The sequence below is a fragment of the Schistocerca serialis genome, chromosome 2 (assembly GCF_023864345.2).
Source record: "Schistocerca serialis cubense isolate TAMUIC-IGC-003099 chromosome 2, iqSchSeri2.2, whole genome shotgun sequence".
In the NCBI taxonomy this organism is placed as follows: domain Eukaryota; kingdom Metazoa; phylum Arthropoda; class Insecta; order Orthoptera; family Acrididae; genus Schistocerca; species Schistocerca serialis.
This window is the reverse complement of record NC_064639.1, coordinates 324,038,959-324,062,088: the sequence shown is the minus strand read 5'-3', so window position 1 is coordinate 324,062,088 and position 23,130 is coordinate 324,038,959. Positions and strand designations below refer to the sequence as shown.

Sequence of the window (23,130 nt, the reverse complement as noted above, 5' to 3'; positions counted from 1 at the left end):
AAATTCGAACAAGATTCTGTCTATGAGTAAGAACGCAATATGTAGCTCTAAGCATGGAACACTTGCTATGTTTCAATTTGTTGAGTTGTATTGCAGCTAACATTGGCAAAAACGCTATGCCCTTAGGAGGGTGCAGGTTTTTCTTTTTTTTCTTGTAAAGTTTGGCTCTCAAAAGATTAAGGATTCAAATACGTAAAGTGCTTCAAGCGGCATCTGGAACGCTGTAACATGATCGGTTGGGTAAATGAGAAGAGGAAATGCCTGATCAAGGGAGCTACGTTGATGTAGGGGTCAGTAAGTAGGTTACAGGAGGAAGCGCTTGGAGAGTTAGTTGGCGCAGGATTTTCGGGAGGGGAGAACTTTACGTCTCTATCTCCTCTCTCTCTCTCTCTCTCTCTCTCTCTCTCTCTCTCTCTCTGTGTGTGTGCGTGTGTGTGTGTGGAGGGAAAGGCTTACAGTGTGTGTCCTCACTGGCACCTGACGCTGAGTTGTAGTGGGAGGGGGGTGGGACAGCTACATAGATAGACAGGAGACAGAAAAAAAGAGAGAACCTAACAGAAACAACCCTTCTCGCCTTCGCAGAAGACGATTGTTGTCCTTGTTCTATATGACTGTGCCCTTTGTGAGCACCAATGAAACTACGTCTGTGCGATATAGCGAGTCAGGGGACTTGTAACGTACTTGGTGTTTGTCCTTTGACATCCGCGCGGTCTCCTGCAACCACGACGGACTATTACGAAACTGTTTTGTAAATAAATAACACGAAAAACAAAGACTATCGATATCGTGTCCTAACCTAAGCAGAATCGAAACTTACAGACTATACAAGAAGCAAGCTCCATGTACGACCCTACAACAAACCACACGTAAGTACAGACACAAATAACAGCGAATATTACTGACTGCCGGAAAAAAAATTAACACCGCAAATAGAAAGTGTATATATTTCGTATAGACAGCTAGAAGAACAGTGAGCGAAAATGCGAGTTAGTTTTTGCAATATATGACCCTAATATTTGACTCTCTAGACCTAAAACTTAAGTTAGTTCTCAGTAATAAATAGTAGACCAGAAGTTCTGATATGTATTAACTTTAAGAAATAGCGAATTTTATGACATGATTCACACAGAAATATACAAATGAGCTAAATGACAAGGAGAATGTTACATATTTACATATTTAAAACATTTTTTTAATTGATGTACTCGTGTCTATTTTTCGCCATACACAAAAATACGCTATAGACATTGGTAAGCTCCTTCATTTGTAGAGTTCTAAGACGCGGGATGTACAAAATAATGCGCACGACCTCGAAATTCGTTAAGGCACCTTAATCCGGCTGCCCTCGTCCAGTTATTTCGCTCTTAAGCTTCAGCATCCATCGGTAGCGAATGAGGCAATTGTCTTTGTTATGCAAGTGCTATATTCCTAGAAAGAGGTTGCGAATGGTAAAATATAGACCTAAATCGTGTGAAACATACGAGGCGCCCAAGCTGACGAATAGTGTCTTTGTCATTGGGAACTTCGTTGCGGAAGAGATATCAATCGCCTGGACCGATGAGCTCGTTGCAAATATCGAACGGTTCAAATTTAGTATTCCCCTGTTTTTAAGTAGGCCTTCATAGTCATGCCCTTCCGTCGACGTACGAGCGCAATAACCATTCACTTAAGTCACACATAAAACAATCTACGTATATGTATAGATGTACGATAAGAATGTAAACTTTTCACGTCGGCAGTACTATTTCCAGATAAGTATAATACTGAACGTCACTCTTCCACTGTTCCTAAGTTATTTCAATGCTCGACATTGTCTCTGAGATTATATGACAATCATACAGGAAATTTAAGTCATATGAAAGCCGATAACTAAAGGAGGGATTAGTTCAGTTACGTTCATTTAATGATATGGCATCTATTTCATCTGGGAATTTAAAAAAAAATCGCTGGTACAATCAGTACCAGTGTCAACATTAACTACTGAGACGGAAACGCCTGAACATGTTTACAGAGTACTGTTGCGAATTGTTTGTTTTGTTCTCGGAATGGGTGACTTGGTTACCTACTGGTACACAGTAATATATGGTATGTCAGTGCTTTGCGTGAAATTGCTGCAGGGGGGATATGACCAGCGAAGCGAAGTGTGCACCTAAAAGAACAGCACTGCTGTCCGAAATCACATGAGGTACAATATGTCCAGGACGTCTGACGTCTGTTTTTAGTATTCTATGCAGTATCTTATCCAGAATCGGAAAAGTAAGTAAAAAGGAAAAAAAGCTTAGGTGACTGTTCTATGCCGACCAGCTGCACAACTGCTGCTTCATTCTCTACCCTAGAGCTACACTGGGCGTCGCAATCGATAGATATGTGGGTAGCAAATTGCTTTGTTTACACTTAAGGGTGGCTTTATAAATCGAAGAAGATATTTATTTTACGAGTAGCCTATTATTCTTCCTAAAGGGGCAACGTGATATCTGTATCGTTACCCGTGGAAAAATATTTGGTGGTACAGCGAAATCGAATCCGATTGTATATCTGGAAGTCCTTCGGGTTCATCGCTCAGCAGGAATTTCGTGTAGAGGATAATAATACGGGATGTTAAGGATTGCACTTTCATTTCTTTATTTTACAGGAGCGAAATAGTTGCTCCCATTAACCTACGAAATGCAAGACGGAACAGTAGAATCCAAGCTGCAGAAATGAAATTTCTAAGAGGAATTAAGGGCTGTGCAAGATAAGCTAGACTAAGAAACGTAAAAGCAGATAGCTTGGTACATGTGCTAGAAATGAGAAGAGCAAGTCTAATCGACAAAGCTGGCTAGAACATCTGCAAAGAGTGCCAGATTCAAGAGTACCAAAACAAGCCTTAAATTTCAGGCCATTAGGTACAAGATCCGTAGGGAAACCTAGAAAAAGATGGGTGTACACTTAGAAGACGGAAAGGCCATTGGCCTAGACTATGATGAAAAACAGTACAAGAGGGATGCAGCAGTGTTTTAGGTATCATTTTCGTCTTTTTGATCTTTACGTAGACAGCTGTTTGGTGTATTTTGTAGGTTCTAGATGCTTTGTCTTCTATTTTAGTTTGTTAACAGTGTGAAGACGACCGCTGACTGATCGAAAAAGTAAATAAAAGAGCACTGTGAAATGCATTGGTTACCGTAACGTAAAAAAATAAGAATATATACGTGTAGGAGACGGTACAGTGCTGCCATCGTTGTCAGGCACACACTCTACCTAGTCAAGGGTTATTACCTGAACATTGGAAAAATATTCGAAATGTAGCGTCTTTGGAAACGAGCTATTTACAGAAGGCACAAAACTACGTCATCATACGTTGTCTCCAGGTACTCGATGGAATAAACGTTTTGACGTTCCTGGAAGGATGACGTGTTTTTCTTAAGGACCAGGAGCTCGACAGTTTCACATTTCGGTGAAATTAACAGCACTCGTTCGTTTCCGCTTCGCCGCTCAGAGCAGTTCCTGAAGTACACGTAATGCCACACGTTCGGGTAGCATCTGCGGTGGCGGCCATTGAGACGTCGCCGCTAGCAGACCCGCGCCGTCAGAGTTGGTCGGCGTCCTAGGACGGACCCCCACGGCCGAGCAACAGGCGAACGACGGCGGCGAGCGCCCCGACGGCTATCAGCGCGGGCGAGTGGGTGACGGCGGCGGCGGCGCCCGGGCAGGTGCTCTTCACCAGACCCATGTACAGCTCGCGGAAGCGTATCATGTTGTTGATGCTGTCGATGTCGTCGCCGGGCATGCGCTGCGCCCGCGACAGCACCAGCGTGTAGGGCGAGCGCTCCGGGTTGCGGTCGCAGAACGTCAGCACCATGTGGTCCTCCACGGCCTTCAGCACCAGCACCACACCGTCGAAGTGCTGGTAGTTCTCCCGCCGCGTCATCGACCCTGCCGAATGGAAACCATCAGGCATTATTACTAGACCGAATTTCCACTCTGGAGCGGATTTGAAGCTTCTTACAGGTTAAAACAATGTGCCGGTCTAGGACTCGAACCTGGAGCCTTTGCCTATCGCTGTCAACTGCTCTAGCGATTGAGCTACCCAGGAAGTTGTGTGACAAATTGGCGGAGGGAAAGCTGTCTGGATCGGTCGCGAGTTGTGCTTGCATAGCTCAGTCGGTAGAGTACTTGCCCGCGAAAGGCAAACATCTCAATTTCGAGTCCGGTCCGACAAACAGTTTTAATCTGCCAGGAAGTTTCGATCAAGATTACTGTCTTCCACAAAGTACTGACGAGGCTAAGAAACTCTGTTGATCCATCGTTGATACGGGCATGCGGCCAGTCAGGCATTATCAAAGAAAAATCACCAAATAGCCGTATGTTTTCAGAAGTTGCTGTTTTACATTGAAGCGCCAAAGAAACTGGTATAGGTATGCGCATTCAAATAGAGAGATGTATTATATAAACAGGCATAATACGTCGCTACTGTCGCCAACGAGTATATAAGACAACAAGTGTCTGGCTCAGTTATCAGATCGGTTACTGCTGCTACAATGGCAGGTTATCAAGATTTAAGTGAGTTTGGACGTGATGTTATAGTAGCACACGAGCGACGGGACACGGCATCTCCGAGGTAGCGATGAAGTGGGGATTTTCCCGTACGACCATTTCACTAGTGACACGTGAATATCGGTAATCCGGCAAAACATAAAATCTTCGACGTCGCTGCAGCCGGGAAAAGATTCTGCAAGGACGGGACAAACGAAGACTGAAGAGAATCGTTCAGCGTGACAGAAGTGCAACCCTCACGCAAATTGCTGCAGATTTCAGTGTTGGGTCATCAACTAGGGTCAGCGTGCGAACCATTCGACGAAACACCATCGATATGAGTTTTCGAAGCCGAACGCCCACTCGCGTAGCCGTGACGTCTGCACGACACAAAGCTTTACGCCTCGCCTGGGCCCGTCGAATCGACATTGTACTGTTAATGGCTGGAAACATGTTGCCTGGTCGGACGAGTCTCGTTTCGAATTGTATCGAGCAGATAGATATGTTCGCGTATGGAGACAACCTCACGAATCCATGGACCCTGCATGTCAGCAGCGGACTGTTCAAGCTGGTGGAGGCCCTATAATGGTGTGGGGCATATGCAGTTGGAATGATATGGGACCCCTGATTCGTCAAGATACGACTCTGACATGTGACGCGTACGTAAGCATCCTGTCTGATCACCTGCAGGCATTCATGTCCATTGTGCATTCCGACGGACTTGGGAAATTCCAGCAGGACAATGCGACACCTCACACGTTCAGAATTACTACAGAGTGGCTCCAGGAACACTCTTCTGACTTTAAACACTTCCACTGGCCACAAAACTCTCCAGAAATGAACATTATTGAACATTTCTGGGGTGCTTTGCAACGTACTGTTCGGAAGAGATCTTCACCCCTCGTACTCTTACGGATTTATGGACAGCCTTGCAGGATTCATGGATCAATTCCCTCCACCACTACTTCAGACATTACCCGGGTCCATGCCACGTCGTGTTGCTGCACCTGTGTGCTCACGGAGGCCCTATACCGTATTAGGCAGGTGCACCAGTTTCTTTGGCTCGTCAGTTTATTTAAACGACCAATTACGGCATCTCATTGATGCCATCTTCAGGCCCTTAAGCACTTCATGTACACAGAATCCGATTGACCTATGCATGCATAACCGGGGCCATAAATACATGGATTCTCTGAGTTTTTGTGGAGTGTATACTTTGAAGATTTGAAATGTTGTCAAGTCTTTGAAGTACAAACTTCACAAAAACTCATGGAATCCAGATATTGATGGCTCCGTTTATGCATACATCGATGTAACCGATTCTCAATACGTGAAGTGCATGGGAGCCTGAAGATGGCATTAACGATATGCTGAAACTGGCAGTGTAAATAAAATAACAACTTCTGAAAACATACGGCTCTCTGGTCATATTTCTTTGGTAAATGCTAAGAAACTGTCAACTAAAGCCAAGGTACCACAAGGTATCTCCGCGTACATTTGACTGGCTCGAGAAATATTTGATTAATAGAACGCATAACTCTGTATTGGAGGACGTATGTTCCACAAAAACGAAAGTAACACTGGGCGTGCCCAAATAAATTCTAATATTAATATCTTTATTTATATGCTGACATCGAATTTTGACCTGCTGCATTTTTATCTGATGGCACATGTACGAGGGTTGTTAGAAAAGTAAGGACCGATTGCGTGCGAAATGGAAACCTTAGTGACAATTCGATGAAGCTTCGAACAGATGTATTGGGCATTGTCTCTAGTAAGCCCGTCGATCGCATCACGTCGCTCTTTTCAGTTCTGAGCACACAGTGAGCACGTAAAGATGCTTAGAACAACAGTGTCTTCCGCCATGTAAAAGCGCTCGGGGCAGCACTCCGCAGGGACAACGAAGATGCTCGTGCAGCGTTTTTGATGAGAAGTGTTTGATTACCCACCATAAAGCCCGTAATTGGCTCCCCCTGAGTTTCATCTTTGCTCACACGAACCGCTGGCTGTGAAGACAACATTTTGGCACAGCAACGAGCTGTAGAGCAGCGTAGATTGGTGGAAAGCACAAGCGGCTGCTAAGTATGACGAGGATATTGGAAAGTTGGTACAACGCTACGACAAACGTCTAAATCGGAGCGGTACTACTTACGGAAGTACCTGGGAGGTGTAGCTAACTGTTGCAAATCAAAATTTTTTTTACTTTCAAAGTGATTTCCATTTCGCCACTGATCGGACCTTACTTGTTCCCTCTACAAGATAAGAACAACAATCGAACCATGTTATGTTGCTGTCCTAGTAAATTAAAATTTCGTTTCTTATGGTAATATATCATTGTGTTAGTATGTTATAAGTAGTGTTGCGCTCTATCAAAACTACAGTGCAGTAGTTTTAGTACAGTACGTAAATGACGTAGTGAATGGTAGGATTACCTGCAGTATTGAAGCATCGGAAGGGAAGAATCATAAATGAATGTGTGAGAGAGGAACTTCTAGCCGACGGCTTTTACTTATCTATTTATTTACTTGGTACGTAATTACAACAGCCATCTTTCAACGTTTGTCTATTATGCATTTTATTTCCTTGCAGAATATAAACTGCTTTAAAAAGTAATAAAAATTAGTTGATTACGTAACTTCAGCGCTTTAATGTAACAAAAGGAATTAATTTTGATGCAACCAGAGTCTACATGCACAAACGTAAAAAAATCTATATAACTTGTAAGTAGGTTGTTTAGGTTTTTATGTTGGTAATGCCACGTAGCGCTCCGTATGAAAATCACTGACTGTGCTGTGTGCAGTCTGTGGCTGGTTTGCATTGTCGGAATTTTTGCTATTGTTGTGTTGGGCAGTTGGCTGTTAACAGCGTGTAGCGTTGCACAGTTGGAGGTGAGCCGCCAGCAGTGGTGGATGTGGGGAGAGAGATGGCAGAATTTTGAGAGCGGACAATCTGGACGTGTGTCCATCAGAGAGAGTAAATTTGTAAGACTGGATGTCATGAACTGATATATATATATATATATATATATATATATATATATATATATATATATATCAGTTCATGACATCCAGTCTTACAAATATATATATATATATATATATATATATATATTGTGGTGTCACCGCCAGACACCACACTTGCTAGGTGGTAGCCTTTAAATCGGCCGCGGTCCGGTAGTATATGTCGGACCCGTAATGTCGCCACTGTCAGTGATTGCAGACCGAGCGCCACCACACGGCAGGTCTAGTGAGACGTCCTAGCACTCGCCCCAATTGCACAGCCGACGTTGCTAGGAATGGTTCACTGACAATTACGCTCTCATTTGCCGAGACGATAGTTAGCATAGCCTTCAGCTACGTCATTTGCTACGACCTAGCAAGGCGCCATTACCAGTTAATATTGAGATTGTAAAACATGTACCGTCAAGAGCGATGTACACCAATTATGGATTAAAGTTAAGTATTCCAGCAGCAACGTACCTTATTGGCTATATTAATTACATTGTCCTGTTCCAGACCTCACGCCAGGTTGCGTGAGCTTAAACGCGTGCATTTCAGCCTCCTCTAGCTACACGATGTTGGCTCTTCTGCCAACACATCATATATATATATATATATATATATATATATATATATATATATATATATATATATATATATAAAATGACTTTTGAACACTATTAAGGTAAATACATTGTTTGTTCTCTATCAAAATCTTTCATTTGCTAACTATGCCTATCAGTAGTTAGTGCCTTCAGTAGTTTGAATCTTTTATTTAGCTGGCATTAGTGGCGCTCGCTGTATTGTAGTAGTTCGAGTAACGAAGATTTTTGTGCGGTGAGTGATTCATGAAAGGTATAGGTTATTGTTAGTCAGGGCCATTCTTTTGTAGGGATTATTGAAAGTCAGATTGCGTTGCGCTAAAAATATTCTGTGTCCGTTTAGTGTTGATCAGAATAAGTAAAGATTGAAATGTCTGAGTACGTTCAGTTCTGCTTAGCTGTTTGAACACCAAATAACGTCTACATCTACATCTACATCCATACTCCGCAAGCCACCTGACGGTGTGTGGCGGAGGTTACCCTGAGTACCTCTATCGGTTCTCCCATCTATTCCAGTCTCGTATTGTTCGTGGAAAAAAGGATTGTCGGTATGCTTCTGTGTGGGCTCTAATCTCTCTGATTTTATCCTCATGGTCTCTTCGCGAGATATACGTAGGAGGGAGCAATATACTGCTTGACTCTTCGGTGAAGGTATGTTCTCGAAACTTTAACAAAAGCCCGTACCGAGCTACTGAGCGTCTCTCCTGCAGAGTCTTCCACTGGAGTTTATCTATCATCTCCGTAACGCTTTCGCGCGCTGCTCTCCGTTGGATCTTCTCTATCTCTTCTGTAAACCCTATCTGGTACGGATCCCACACTGCTGAGCAGTATTCAAGCAGTGGGCGAACAAGCGTACTGTAACCTGCTTCCTTTGTTTTCGGATTGCATTTCCTTAGGATTCTTCCAATGAGTCTCAGTCTGGCATCTGCTTTACCGACGATCAACTTCATATGATCATTCCATTTTAAATCACTCCTAATGCGTAATCCCAGATAATTTATGGAATTAACTGCTTCCAGTTTGTGACCTGCTATTTTGTAGCGAAATGATAAGGGATCTATCTTTCTATGTATTCGCAGCACATTAGACTTGTCTACATTGAGCTTCAATTGCCATTCCCTGCACCATGCGTCAATTCGCTGCAGATCCTCCTGCATTTCAGTACAATTTTCCATTGTTACAACATCTCGATACACCACAGCATCATCTGCAAGAATCCTCAGTGAACTTCCGATGTCATCCACAAGGTCATTAATGTATATTGTTAATAGCAACGGTCCTATGACACTCCCCTGCGGCACACCTGAAATCACTCTTACTTCGAAGACTTCTCTCCATTGAGGATGACATGCTGCGTTCTGTTATCTTGGAACTCCTCAATCCAATCACACAATTGGTCTGATAGTCCATATGCTCTTCCTTTGTTCATTAAAAGACTGTGGGGAACTGTATCGAACGCCTTGCGGAAGTCAAGAAACACGGCATCTACCTGTGAACCCGTGTCTATGGCCGTCTGAGTCTCGTGAACGAATAGCGCGAGCTGGGTTTCACATGACCGTCTTTTTCGAAACCCATGCTGATTCCTACAGAGTAGATTTCTAGTCCCCAGAAAAGTCATTATACGCGAACATAATACGCGTTCCAAAATTCTACAACTGATCGACGTTAGAGATATATGTCTATAGTTCTGCACATCTGTTCGACGTCCCTTCTTGAAAACGGGGATGACCTGTGCCCTTTTCCAATCCTTTGGAACGCTACGCTCTTCTAGAGACCTACGGTACACCTCTGCAAGAAGGGGGGCAAGTTCCTTCGCGTACTCTGTGTAAAATCTAACTGGTATCCCATCAGGTCCAGCGGCCTTTCCTCTTTTGAGCGATTTTAATTGTTTCTCTATCCCTCTGTCGTCTATTTCGATATCTACCATTTTGTCATCTGTGCGACAATCTAGAGAAGGAACTACAGTGCAGTCTTCCTCTGCGAAACAGCTTTGGAAAAAGACATTTAGTATTTCGGCCTTTAGTCTGTCATCCTCTGTTTCAGTACCATTTTGGTCACAGAGTGCCTGGACATTTCGTTTTGATCCACCTACCGCTTTTATATACGACCAAAATTTCTTAGGATTTTCTGCCAAGTCAGTACATAGAACCTTACTTTCGAATTCATAGAACGCCTCTCGCATAGCCCTCCTCACACTACATTTCGGCCGGCCAGTGTGGCCACGCGGTTAAAGGCGCTTCAGTCTGGAACCGCGCGACCGCTACGGTCGCAGGTTCGAATCCTGCCTCGGGCATGGATGTGTGTGATGTCCTTAGGTTAGTTAGGTTTAAGTAGTTCTAAGTTCTAGGGGACTCATGACCTCAGATGTTAAGTCCCATAGTGCTCAGAGCCAGCCAACTACATTTCGCTTCGCGTAATTTTTGCTTGTCTGCAAGGCTCTGGCTATGTTTATGTTTGCTGTGAAGTTCCCTTTGCTTCCGCAGCAGTTTTCTAACTCGGTTGTTGTACCACGGTGGCTCTTTTCCATCTCTTACGATCTTACTTGGCACATACTCATCTAACGCATATTGTGCGATGGTTTTGAACTTTGTCCACTGATCCTCAACACTATCTGTACTTGAGACAAAACTTTTGTGTTGAGCCGTCAGGTAAGAGGTTTATCAGCACAGTAATTCATTAATTTTTCTAAGCGGATGTTTCAAACTACTGTTGCTACTTTGCGCTCAATAGAATGTTCTTCATCATGATCGAAGGCAAGAATTTCCTGTTATTATTGATATGTGAGAAAGTTGTTTATGAATAAGAGTAGATAGATGTTTTGCAGAAGTTCGAAGAAGTATTGAAACAATGTTTGAAAAAATTTTGCTTTGCAGTTTTTTTTAATTTTGCCTTATTTTTATGAGGAAATCGCATAAATCTGTATTTTCCTATTTTTACTACAACATCCCTCTGTTTCACTTTACAAGTCAACAGTTTTCGAATAAAACCTGAACTAAACATTGACATTCGCGAAGACTCCCGACACGTTGATGCTAATAGTAACAGGACTCCTCCTCCAGGTCACGCCATACTCGCCGGCGATGGTCATCCAGGGTAGTGCAGTGCCACGGTTCAGCGCTGAATACAATGCGACGCCGTGAATCGGCAGTCCATTCTTCCCGGTCACGGCACCAATGCCGTTAGTATTGTGGTGTCAGCGGGAACCTAGGCATGGTGCTGTAGTTGCCCAGTCAGGCGGCTGCTAGTCTCTGAGCAATGATGCAGGGTGACATATGATCCACAGACATCACCACATAAGGTTTCTTGCCTGTTCCGACTCGCTTAGTGCCCTACAAGCACTTCACCAAATGTACTCATCCGTGACTCCTAACAGCGGCTCCAACCCCGTGGCAAGGAGGTGATCTTTTGCTGGGTACCTGGCCATATCGCGATACAAGGAAATGACATGGCCGACAAAGCAGCCAAGAAAGCTTGTCGGCATGGCGTTTGTTCCATCCCGTTGCATGCCATCATCTCATTTTCCGACAGACGCATCATGCGTCAGTGGGAGACTGAATGGTTGCAGGTGACAGAAAAAATTTGCGGTCCCTCAAATCGACGACACAGGCAAGATGGACTTCACTTCAGCCTCACCGCTGGAAGGAGGTTCTGCTTAACAGTCTCTGCTTACCGGACATAGTCCTTTGACACGTGGCATCCTCCTCCGGCCGGAGGATCCACCACTCTGTGAGGTTTGTGGTGTGCCAGTTTCAGTTCCGCATATTGTGGCAACGTGTGTCCTATATACCGATGTTAGGGCAGTTCTAAGTCTCGATGGAGATCTGCCCACCAACCTCGCCAATACTGATTCCAGTGCTACAAGAGTGGTGAAATTTTAAAAATTGTCAGACCTCATCCATAAACTGAAGGGGAAGGCGGGAAGACTTTAATGCATTATCAACTGCTCCGCATGTGGGGACAGCCTTCGTCCCCACCCATGAGATTCATTCTTGTTCTCAGACGGCAGGCGCAGACGTGAAATGGTTACGACGTGTTTGGTACACAACACGGCCATGTGTGAGTCGTCCAGCACCTTGACGACGGGCATGCCTGTCATTCCCATGCAGTCTAACATCGGACATCCGAATGCTCCACAAATCTGGATACTGAACGATTTGATCAGTCAGACAAATGGACACCCATAATAAGAATGGACACCCATAATAAGACTCCCTTCAAACTATGCCAAGTGCTGATAACCCTGTTTCACACTAGTATATGGCATCTCCGTGTCTTTCACAATGACAACTCAAACAGCTAACGCTCTTCAGGTCCCTTATATGTCCTACCAGCCCTGGTAGCAACACTAAACACAAACACCACTAATGTACTCTGGTGGCCGTTCTGCTCCGATGGTGCTTGCATGTACGACGTTGGGTCAACAGCGGAACTATCTTCCGGGTGCTTCACTTTTTTGTCAAGCAGTGTAAACATAGTTAAATTGTCTAGGCTCATTTATGTATGTTTATAACAAAAAATGGTTCAAATGGCTATGAGCATTATGGGACTTAACATCTGAGGTCATCAGTCCCCTAGAACTTAAAACTACTTAAACCGAACTAACATAAGGACATCACACACATCCATGCCCGAGGCAGGATTAGAACCTGAGACCGTAGCGGTTTCGCAGTACCGGACTGAAGTGCCTATAATATTAGATAAATTCTTTAGCATCTATTTTCTAGCATTATTAGACAACATTTCTACGTTTCTGTGGCAACGTCTTCCTCAAGCGAGAGGCGTGAGAAGGTATGCAGATGTTTCTACTTCTCTCACTCAGTTCCAGTCCCTATCCTGGCGACATTCTCTTAGTCTCTCATAGAATCGGAATACGTTGTACTCTTGCACTGAACTGTGTGAGGACGTCTGATGAGGATGGTTACTGTACATTTGCTACAGAGCCAGGAATCTCCATCCACAACCTCTCATCTCGCAGTGTAACGCATCATTACCAGTTCGCCCTTCATTACCAGTTCGCCCTAAGCTACAACCTATCCAGCCATGGCCTTCTGCTTCGCGACCACAATCCCCGAACTTCACTGTCGCCACCATCACGAGTCCATTTATGTTTTATACCTACGTTTAAGAGATCTGCATAGTCACTATCGTCGTTGGATGTGTCGCATCCTTAGGTTAGCAAGTATTTTAATTTCTTGCACCGTCGGACGTCTCTGTACACGAAGTATCATTTTGCTCGAGTTGCAATAATGTGTGCGTGCAGTTCCTTTTGCGAGTTAATACCTCCAAGATGCGTCAAAGATTCACACACCTCTCTAGATCATTGCTTCGTACTTCGACACTGGTCGGACAACACACATGCAGCGTTCAGTATCATGATGTGTGCTCCTGAAATGAAGAGTGACGTGCTCCAGAGTTCCAAACTCGCCATACAAAGAGCTGTCATCTTCGTCAAACCTAAACCTGTATAAATGTGTGGGGTAGGGGCCATGCTTAGATGAGGTGAATGAGGAATCTGTGGGAATTGTTTCACTCTACTCCGTTTTGGCGGAGATGAATGGACCGTTTTGCCAATAATTGTATTTGTCCAGATACGATCTTATTCTTTGTTTCCTATTCCTGTTATTGTATCTCTCCATTATTGCTCACACGTTGTTCACGTTTCCCCATCGTTGCCAGTAAATGGCTCCATTCTTTCGAAGCTGCAAATCTATGGGGTATATCCCCACAGTTACTGTTATGGATTCTATTGGCACTATGAGTCGTGAAATTATACCCCTCTGCATTCTGCTAGTGATTTTCACTAGTCCTCCCTGCCTCAATTTAAGCGCCTAAACGCTGGCTCCGAATGAAACTTCAGCTCTCTAGACAGCTTCATAATACCTTCTCACTGAGTCTGTTGGTATTCTGTACTGAATTACGACGATATCAACAGTCTTGTGCGTAGTTTTTGGTGTTCGTTCTGCTACTGCTTTCACGTGGTCTCTAAAAGTCAATCTTTCGTCTAGATGAAGACAGAGATAACGACAAACCTACTATATTTGGAGTGACATGTCGTTTTGTTCGTCGGATTTTGTCCAAACAACCTACACCTCAGGCGTATGTACCTTGTTTTATTTACTCCCAAATGTAGTATCTTTCGCGCGCACCAGGTCCGAAGCAGGACTAAACCGTCATTACATTCCTTTTCCATCTGTATTCTAATATGCCCTGAAACAATAAGCAGCTGGCCGTCTGCGTATGCCACAACTGCAGTAACTTCTTGACTTGCTTCCAAAAGATTGGCGCACAGTTGGGTCCCTGTGGTCATCCCTTAGCCATATCTCTTCATACTACTGGCTGGGTCGACCATTTCACCACTCGATTTTTGCACTATTCTAACATGCCCAAATAGGGATATCTCGGTACTCTCAATTTCGTGAGCCCGGCGAAAAGGGAGGGCCACCGCAAATGATCGAAAGCACCCTGAACATCTATCGTCAGCATAATCGCGAGCCGTTCTAATGCTCTATTTATTCTATCATCGACAGATCTTCCCTTCCTAAAGCTATATTGATTCTATTAGGAACACTGAGTTCTCACTGGGTAAGCAGCCGCTCACGGAGAGTCTTTCTCTGACTTTTCCCAAAGTATTCATATAACATATCGGACGACAAAATTTCACCGAATTGGGTCTCGGTCTTCGCATTTTTTTTTGAGTATTACTGTATCACCGGTCTTCCATCTGTCAGGCGCGTATTCCTGGACCAGACACTCATTTAAAAATGCTGTCATGTATAGGACTAAGCTAATAGCATTCCTAATACTTTCCATATACATCATTTACAAGTTCAGCAGCACTATAAGAATAATAGTGTGTTTCCGGATCTTCAACCGAGCTGTTGTTTCCATTCTGTGCAGAATATTACGACAAACGATTCATCTTCCTCAGGAGCTGCGAGTTGTGCTATTCGGGTACTCGCTGTCACTGGGCATTTCTCAGAATACAATCATGAGATGAAATACGATAAGAGTAGTATCGTGGTGTAAGCGCTAACTTTAAAGGCGGTATGATTAAGGAGTCTATCTATAGTGAGGTGACAGTAGTCATAAGATAGCGATACGCACATATACAGATGGCGGTAGTATCGCGTATACAAAGTGTAAAAGAGCAGTGCATTGGCGAGACTGTCATTTGTACTCAGGTGAGTCACGTGAGAAGATTTTAGACTTGATTATGGTCGCACGACGAGAATTAACAGACTTTGACAGCGACGTGGTAATTGGAGCTAGATGCACTGCGTATTCCATTTCGGAAATCGTTAGAGATTTCGATATTCCGCGGTCCACAATGTCAAGAGTGTGCCGAGAATGCCAAATTTCAGACATTACCTTATACCATGGCCAATGCAGTGGCCGACGGCCTTCATTGAACAACCGAGAGCAGCGATGTTTGTGTTAGAGTTATCAGTGCTAACAGACAAGTAACACTGCGTGAAATAACTGCAGAAATCAGTGTGGGACGTACGACGAACGTATCCGTTAGGACAGCGCGGCTCAATTTGGCGTTAGTGGGCTATGGCAACAGACGACCGACGCGAGAGGCTTTGCTAACTGCATGACATCGCCTCCAGTGCCTCTCTGGGGGCTCGTAACCATATCAGTTTGACCCTAGACGCGAATGGAAAATCATGGCCTGGTCAGGTGATTCCAGATTTCAGTTGTTAAGAGGTGATGCCAGGGTTCGAGTATGGTGCAGACCCCACGACGCCATGGGCACTGTGCAAGCTGGTGATGGCTCCATAATGGTGTGGGCTGTGTTTGGAACTGAGTGGCTCCTCTGGGCAAACTGAACCGATCATAGACTAAAAATGGTTATGTTCGGCGACTTGGAGACCATTTGCAGCCATTCATGGGAGTTCGTGTTGTGGATGATAATTCGCCATGTCGCTGGGGCACAACTGTTGCAATTGGTCTGAAGGACAATGTGGACAGTTCGAGCGAATGATTTGGCCACCTGGATCGCCCGACATGAATCCCATTGAACATTTATGGGACATAATCGAGAGATGAGTTCGTGCACAAAATCCTGCACCGGTGACACTTTCGCAGGCAGCATGGCTCAACATTTCTCCCAGGAACCTCCAACGACTGGACTTGCTGAGACCATGCCACGTCGCGTTGTTGCACTAGGCCGAGCAAAAGGAGGTCCGACAAGATATTAGGAGGTATTCCAAGACTTTTGAAGCTTCAGTGTAAGAGAAGAATTAGGAAAATTTAATGAACTGGGACGGGGGTTTCAATTTAAACAATGCTTGGGGCCAAGCACTCAGTTTATTAACATATCGCCGGCCCTCACATCCACGAGAGCTGGGAAAATTTGAGACAATATGCGTTTTACATTGTTCCTCTGAAAAACGAAGAATATCAAAGGGCGCAGTGGGGTTCGGGAGTCAAACTACACTGTAACTAGCGCGGAGACAAATTGTTCAGACAGGATTCCAGGTAGCGAGTACACGCCGGAGCACAACTTGCGGCATCTGAAGAAGAATGTGTGGAAAGTCGAAATTCTGTGCATAAAGCAGAAATAACGAATCGACTGAACACGCAGAAGCACAACACTAATAAACGATGCCGAGAAAATTTGAGGGATCACAGCACTATACGACTGTTCACTGTCTATGCTGTTGTGTACAGGAAAATATCATCGCTGAACGATCGTAACGAATTGCCGAAAGACTTGGAAAAAATGGCAGCTCTCTTTCAAAGTGCATAAATGTAAGATAAAGTCTACAAGGAGGAGAAAGAACCCGATAGTATGCTGTTATAAGATTAGTCGTTAACGTGTAGAGCACTTGAAATCCTGTAAATTGGAAACCGTTCATTAGAAAGCGTCTGCAGTATCGTTATCTTTACGTGAGCTATAGTTCGCCGAATTTTCCTCTGTAAAGGGGCATTTAAAAACGCGTGGAAATTAAAAGCAAGTGAAAGGAGATGAGTAACTCCAAAAGAAATACTACGGCATGTTTTTAGAAATCATACTTTCATTCTACATCTTTGATATTCACAGGGGTCATAGAAGCATCATTCTCGCTCGTAATGAAATTTAATTCGACCTATTTCCACGAGTCGCTCTGTCGTAGCACTTCATCAAGATGGCTGGAGCAATTGATGTCCGTCTGGAGCAAGGGGCCGTAATAGAGTTCTTGGGCTGTGAGGACGAGACAGTGATAAAGATTGCAAGCGACTGAAAAGGGTGTATGGGGGTGGCGTTGTTGATCGCAGTACAGTTAGTCGTTGAACAAGTTGATTATCTGGTTGAAGTGAGCACGCCAATACTAGGGACCTCCCACGCAGTGGCAAAACGAGCACTGCACAGACTCCCAGGAATGTACAGCGTACTGAGAATATTATTTTGGTTGACAAACTTATATCCGTGAACTACTGCCAATCCGAGTAACAGAAGAAAGAGTGTGTAGGCTGCTGAGATGTGAAAAAGTTCACTCCAGTTGGGTTCCAGGTGCTGAAGGATGCCCACAGTGAAACACTAAGTCAGTGTGTAGCGAAATTTTTGTAAAGTACGAGAATTAAGAAGATGACTTCCTCGCAAGAATTATGACAAGAGGTGAAATATGTTGCATCACTTTGAACTGCAGATGAAAGGGCAATCGGCATAATGGCTTAATGCAATCTTTACGAAAAAGAAGAAGAAGAAATTCAAAAGCGCACGCCGGCCGCGGTGGTCTCGCGGTTCTAGGCGCGCAGTCCGGAACCGTCGACTGCTACGGTCGCAGGTTCGAATCCTGCCTCGGGCATGGATGTGTGCGATGTCCTTAGGTTAGTTAGGTTTAAGTAGTTCTAAGTTCTAGGGGATTGATGACCACAGCAGTTGAGTCTCATAGTGCTCAGAGCCATTTGAACCAAAAGCGCACTTTCTGCAGGAGAAGTGATGGCTGCTGTGTTTTTTGATTCAGGACGATTTTGTGGACATCATGCCAAACGGAACCACTATCAGTTCTGACACGTATGTGGCAACTCATAAAAAACTTCATACTCTAATATGTCACGTTCGGCAACGACGGCAAAAAAAAAAAAAAAAAATTAAAAAAAATACGATGTTCTGCTGGTGCACCATAACACCTGGCCACATATCAGTGAGAAAACTACCCTCGAGATCATAAAGCCTTGGAGGACAACCCGAAACACCCAGCCTATGGCCCTAAAGGTCTTAGTTCCACGGTGGCGGGAAGCAGTTGAAAGCATCGGAGATTATGGGGAAAAACGACATTTTTCCTTTCAAGAATGTATCAACGTATTGTAATATCAAACATACGGGAAATAAACTGGATGTTAAAAACGAGATTGTACATTTATTACACGAATGGAAAAACTGGTAAAAGCCGACCTCGGGGAAGATCAGTTTGGATTCCGTAGAAATGTTGGGACACGTGAGGCAATACTCACCCTACGACTTATCTTAGAAGAAAGATTAAGGAAAGGCAAACCTACGTTTCTAGCATTTGTAGACTTAGATAAACCTTTTGACAATGTTGACTGGAATGCTCTCTTTCAAATTCTGGATGTGGCAGGGGTAAAATACAGGGAGCGAAAGGCTATTCACAATTTGTTCAGAAACCAGATGGTAGTTATAAGAGTCGAGGGACATGAAAGGGAAGCAGTGGTTGGGAAGGGAGTGAGACATGGTTGTAGCCTCTCCCTGATGCTATTCAATCTGTATATTGAGCAAGCAGTAAAGGAAACAAAAGAAAAATTCGGAGTAGGTACTAAAATCCATGGAGAAGAAATGAAAACTTTGAGGTTCGCCGATGACATTGTAATTCTGTCAGAGACAGCAAAGGACTTGGAAGAGTAGATGAACGGAATGGACAGTGTCTTGAAAGGAGGATATAAGATGAAGACCAACAAAAGCAAAACGAGGATAATGGAATGTAGCCGAATTAAGTGGGGTGATGCTGAGGGAATTAGATTAGGAAATGAGACAGTTAAAGTAGTAAAGGAGTTTTGCTATTTGGGGAGCAGAATAACTGATGATGGTCGAAGTAGAGAGGATATAAAATGTAGACTGGCAATGGCAAGGAAAGCACTACTGAAGAAGAGAAATTTGTTAACATCGAGTATAGATTTAAGTGTCCGGAAGTCATTTCTGAAAGTATTTGTATCGAGTGTAGCCATGTATGGAAGTGAAACATGGACGATAAATAGTTTGGACAAGAAGAGATGGTTCAAATGGTTCAAATGGCTCTGAGCACCATGGGACTCAACCGCTGTGGTCATAAGTCCCCTAGAACTTTGAACTACTTAAACCTAACTAACCTAAGGACATCACACATATCCATGCCCGAGGCAGGATTCGAACCTGCGACCGTAGCGGTCGTGCGGTTCCAGACTGTAGCGCCTTTAACAGCTAGGCCACTCCCGCCGGCGACAAGAAGAGAAAAGAAGCTTTCGAAATGTGGTGCTACAGAAGAATGTTGAAGTTTAAATGGGTAGATCATATAACTAATGAGGAGGTATTGAATAAAATTGGGGAGAGGAGGAGTTTGTGGCACAACTGGACTAGAAGAAGGGATCGGTTGGTAGGACATGTTCTGAGGCATCAAGGGATCACCAATTTAGTACTGGAGGGCAGCGTGGAGGGTAAAAATCGTAGAGAGAGACCAAGAGATGAATGCACTAAGCAGATTCAGAAGGATGTAGGCTGCAGTTGGTACTGGGAGCCGAAGAAGCTTGCACAGGATAGAGTATCATGGAGAGCTGCATCAAACCAGTCTCTGGACTGAAGACCACAACAACCACAACAACAACATTTATTATCGAGTGAAACTCGTAATATTATTGTAGGTCTGCAGTTGTGTGTTAGGTTCGGTTGTGTATTGGACAAAAAATGTGTAGGTAAAACCGAGACAAGTGAAGTGAGGGGTCGCATGGCGCATGCTCACCCTCCTGTTTGCCGACGGACTGCCAGCGGCCGAGAGCCCTGCGCATGTCGGTGACGTTGAGGTTGTAGACGACAACGTCCCTGCCCTCGGTCCACTTGAGCGTGAGCCAGCTGCCGGTGGAGTTCTGGCGGTGCAGGACCACGATGGGGCACTTGCGCTGCTCGATCATCGACATCTCCAGCACCTTAGGGTCGTGCTCCACGATCTCCACCACATACCACTGACCGGTCACCTGCGAGGCAGAAACCAGCAAACAGATTGTAAAGACAAACAGCTCTTTGCCATTACTCAGTTCGAGTATAGTTATGTAAACTGACGGATGGCGTTCGATACAGTTACGCACGAGCTGCTGAATATATCAGGAAGTCTTAGGAAACGGGTAGCGTGAGTTGTAACCAAGTATCCTGAAGAAGGACTGTTGCTCTTGCGTACGGGAATATCAGACTAGCTTTGTGTTCGAAATGAGGTGTTCCTAGAAAGCAAAACGAAGTGTGTCATTCTTTACAGAGAAAAAATCTTCAGAGGAAAAAGTATCTTTAGGCGCACGCCAATGGAATATCATAAGAGCATTGCTTTTCAGTGTACACACAGGTCTCCAAACGTATGGACGGAAGTAACCTTCGCTTCATGTGTCACTGCCAAATAACATAACTTGGACCATACATAGAAAGAACTGCTGAAGAAGAGCACAGAAAGTAACAAACAGAAATGACGCTTGTAGACACATACCCGAAGGGAGTGTTATAGGACCATTACATTTCACAGTACGTTAAAATGATCTAGTAGATAAAGTCGGAAGCTCGATGAGGTTGTTTGCGAATGATACGGTTCTACACAGATAAGTCGCAACGCTACAAAACTACAGCGAAATGCAAGAAAACCTATAGACGGCAGACTCTTAGTGCACTAATTGGCAACTGACTCTCGACATCTTTTAAGCATAAAAATTCAGATTGCGTATATTTGTACCCGCAAAATTCAAAAAACAGTCCGTCGATTGCTTTGAAATTTTGACATAACGCCGCATGGGAGTCAGCTCGCTTTTAATTTATCTACTTTTTCAGCCTGCGTATATTTGTACCCGCAAAATTCAAAAAACAGTCCGTCGATTGCTTTGAAATTTTGACATAATGCCGCATGGGAATCAGCTCGCTTTTAATTTATCTACTTTTCAAATTTAACTAACATAAGTAACACACAAAGAAATTTGTAGTGTTCAAAGGGGTAAAAGCTCGTGACCGATTTGCTTTACAATTTAAACGAAACTCTATTAAACGATGAAGTGGATGTAGACTATACACTTTTAAACAATAATATACAGGTTTTATATATATATATATATATATATATATATATATATATATATATAGGGTGTTACAAAAAGGTACGGCCAAACTTTCAGGAAACATTCCTCACACACAAATAAAGAAAAGATGTTATGTGGACATGTGTCCGGAAACGCTTAATTTCCATGTTAGAGCTCATTTTAGTTTCGTTCTTCCACCTGCGCTCAGTGGAGCACGTTATCATGATTTCATACGGGATACTCTACCTGTGCTGCTAGAACATGTGCCTTTACAAGTACGACACAACATGTGGTTCATGCACGATGGAGCTCCTGCACATTTCAGTCGAAGTGTTCGTACGCTTGTCAACAACAGATTCGGTGACCGATGAATTGGTAGAGGCGGACCAATTCCATGGCCTCCACGCTCTCCTGACCTCAACCCTCTTGACTTTCATTTATGGGGGCATTTGAAAGCTCTTGTCTACGCAACCCCGGTACCAAATGTAGAGACTCTTCGTGCTCGTATTGTGGACGGCTGTGATACAATACGCCATTCTCCAGGGCTGCATCAGCTCATCAGGGATTCCATGCGACGGAGGGTGGATGCATGTATCCTCGCTAACGGAGGACATTTTGAACATTTCCTGTAACAAAGTGTATGAAGACACGCTGGTACGATTCACCATATATATATATATATATATATATATATATATATAGGGTGAGTCACGTAACATTACCGCTGGATATATTTCGTAAACCACATCAAATACTGACGAACCGATTCCACAGACCGAATGTGAGGAGAGGGGCTAGTGTAATTGTTTAATACAAACTATACAAAAATGAACGGAAGCATGTTTTTTAACACAAATCAACGTTTTTTTAAATGGAACCACGTTAGTTTTGTTAGCACATCTGAACATATAAACAAATACCTAATCAGTGCCGTTTGTTGCATTGTAAAATGTTAATTACATCCGGAGATATTGTAACCTAAAGTTGACGCTTGAAACCTCCGACGTTCAGTTGCGTGTTGTAACAAACACGGGCCACGGTCGGCGAGCAGCATCTGCAGGGACATGTTTACGATGACGACCGTGTTTACGAGTGTGGCTGTAGTGCACTGTTGTGGTTTGGTCTAGCTGTCGCAGTGTCCGCATGTAGCGCTTGCTGCTATTGTTATTCTGCATTCGTCTCCGCAGGCAGACCAACTGTAGTACACCGTATTACCAGACGTCTGTGATACTGTAGTGTTGTAGGAACTGTGACCACGGTGTATTCGAACTCTGAAAAGGCGGAGATGATACTCATCTATGGTGAGTGTCGACGAAATGCAGCTGAAGCCTGCAGGGTGTATGCAGAACGGTACCCGGACAGAGAGCATCCAACGTGCCGCACATTGCAAAACATCTACCGCCAACTGTATGCAACAGGTATGGCCGTAGCACGCAAACGGGTCCGAAACAGGCCCGTCACAGGAGAAGCGGGTGCAGTTGGTGTGTTAGCTGCTGTTGCCATGAACACATCAGTACACGGGACACTGCGAGAGCCGGTGGACTGAGTCAAAATAGTGTCATGCGCATACTGCATCGTCACCGCTTTCACCCGTTTCATGTGCCGCTACATCAGCAATTACGTGGTAATGACTTTAATCATAGAGTGCAATTCTGTCAACGGGCATTAACAGAGATTGCGTTGCAGTTCTGCCTGTTCACCGATGAAGCGGGTTTCACAAACCACGGGGCAGTGAATTTACGGAACATGCATTACCGGTCCGTGGACAATCCTCG

The 23,130-nt window shown here is 44.1% G+C and overlaps 1 protein-coding gene across 1 annotated transcript in view; it reads right to left on the bottom strand.

Moving 5' to 3' along the window:
- Positions 1-1,210: 1,210 nt before the first annotated feature.
- Positions 1,211-23,130, bottom strand: part of LOC126457135 (uncharacterized) — a 136,348-nt gene continuing 114,428 nt past the window's right edge. The window contains exons 3-4 of the mRNA XM_050093201.1: positions 20,050-20,281; positions 1,211-3,912 (exon numbers count right to left, since the gene is read on the bottom strand). Coding sequence (XP_049949158.1) covers positions 3,584-3,912; positions 20,050-20,281 — 561 coding nt within the window. The 3' untranslated portion in view covers positions 1,211-3,583. The remainder of the gene's footprint in view (positions 3,913-20,049; positions 20,282-23,130) is intronic.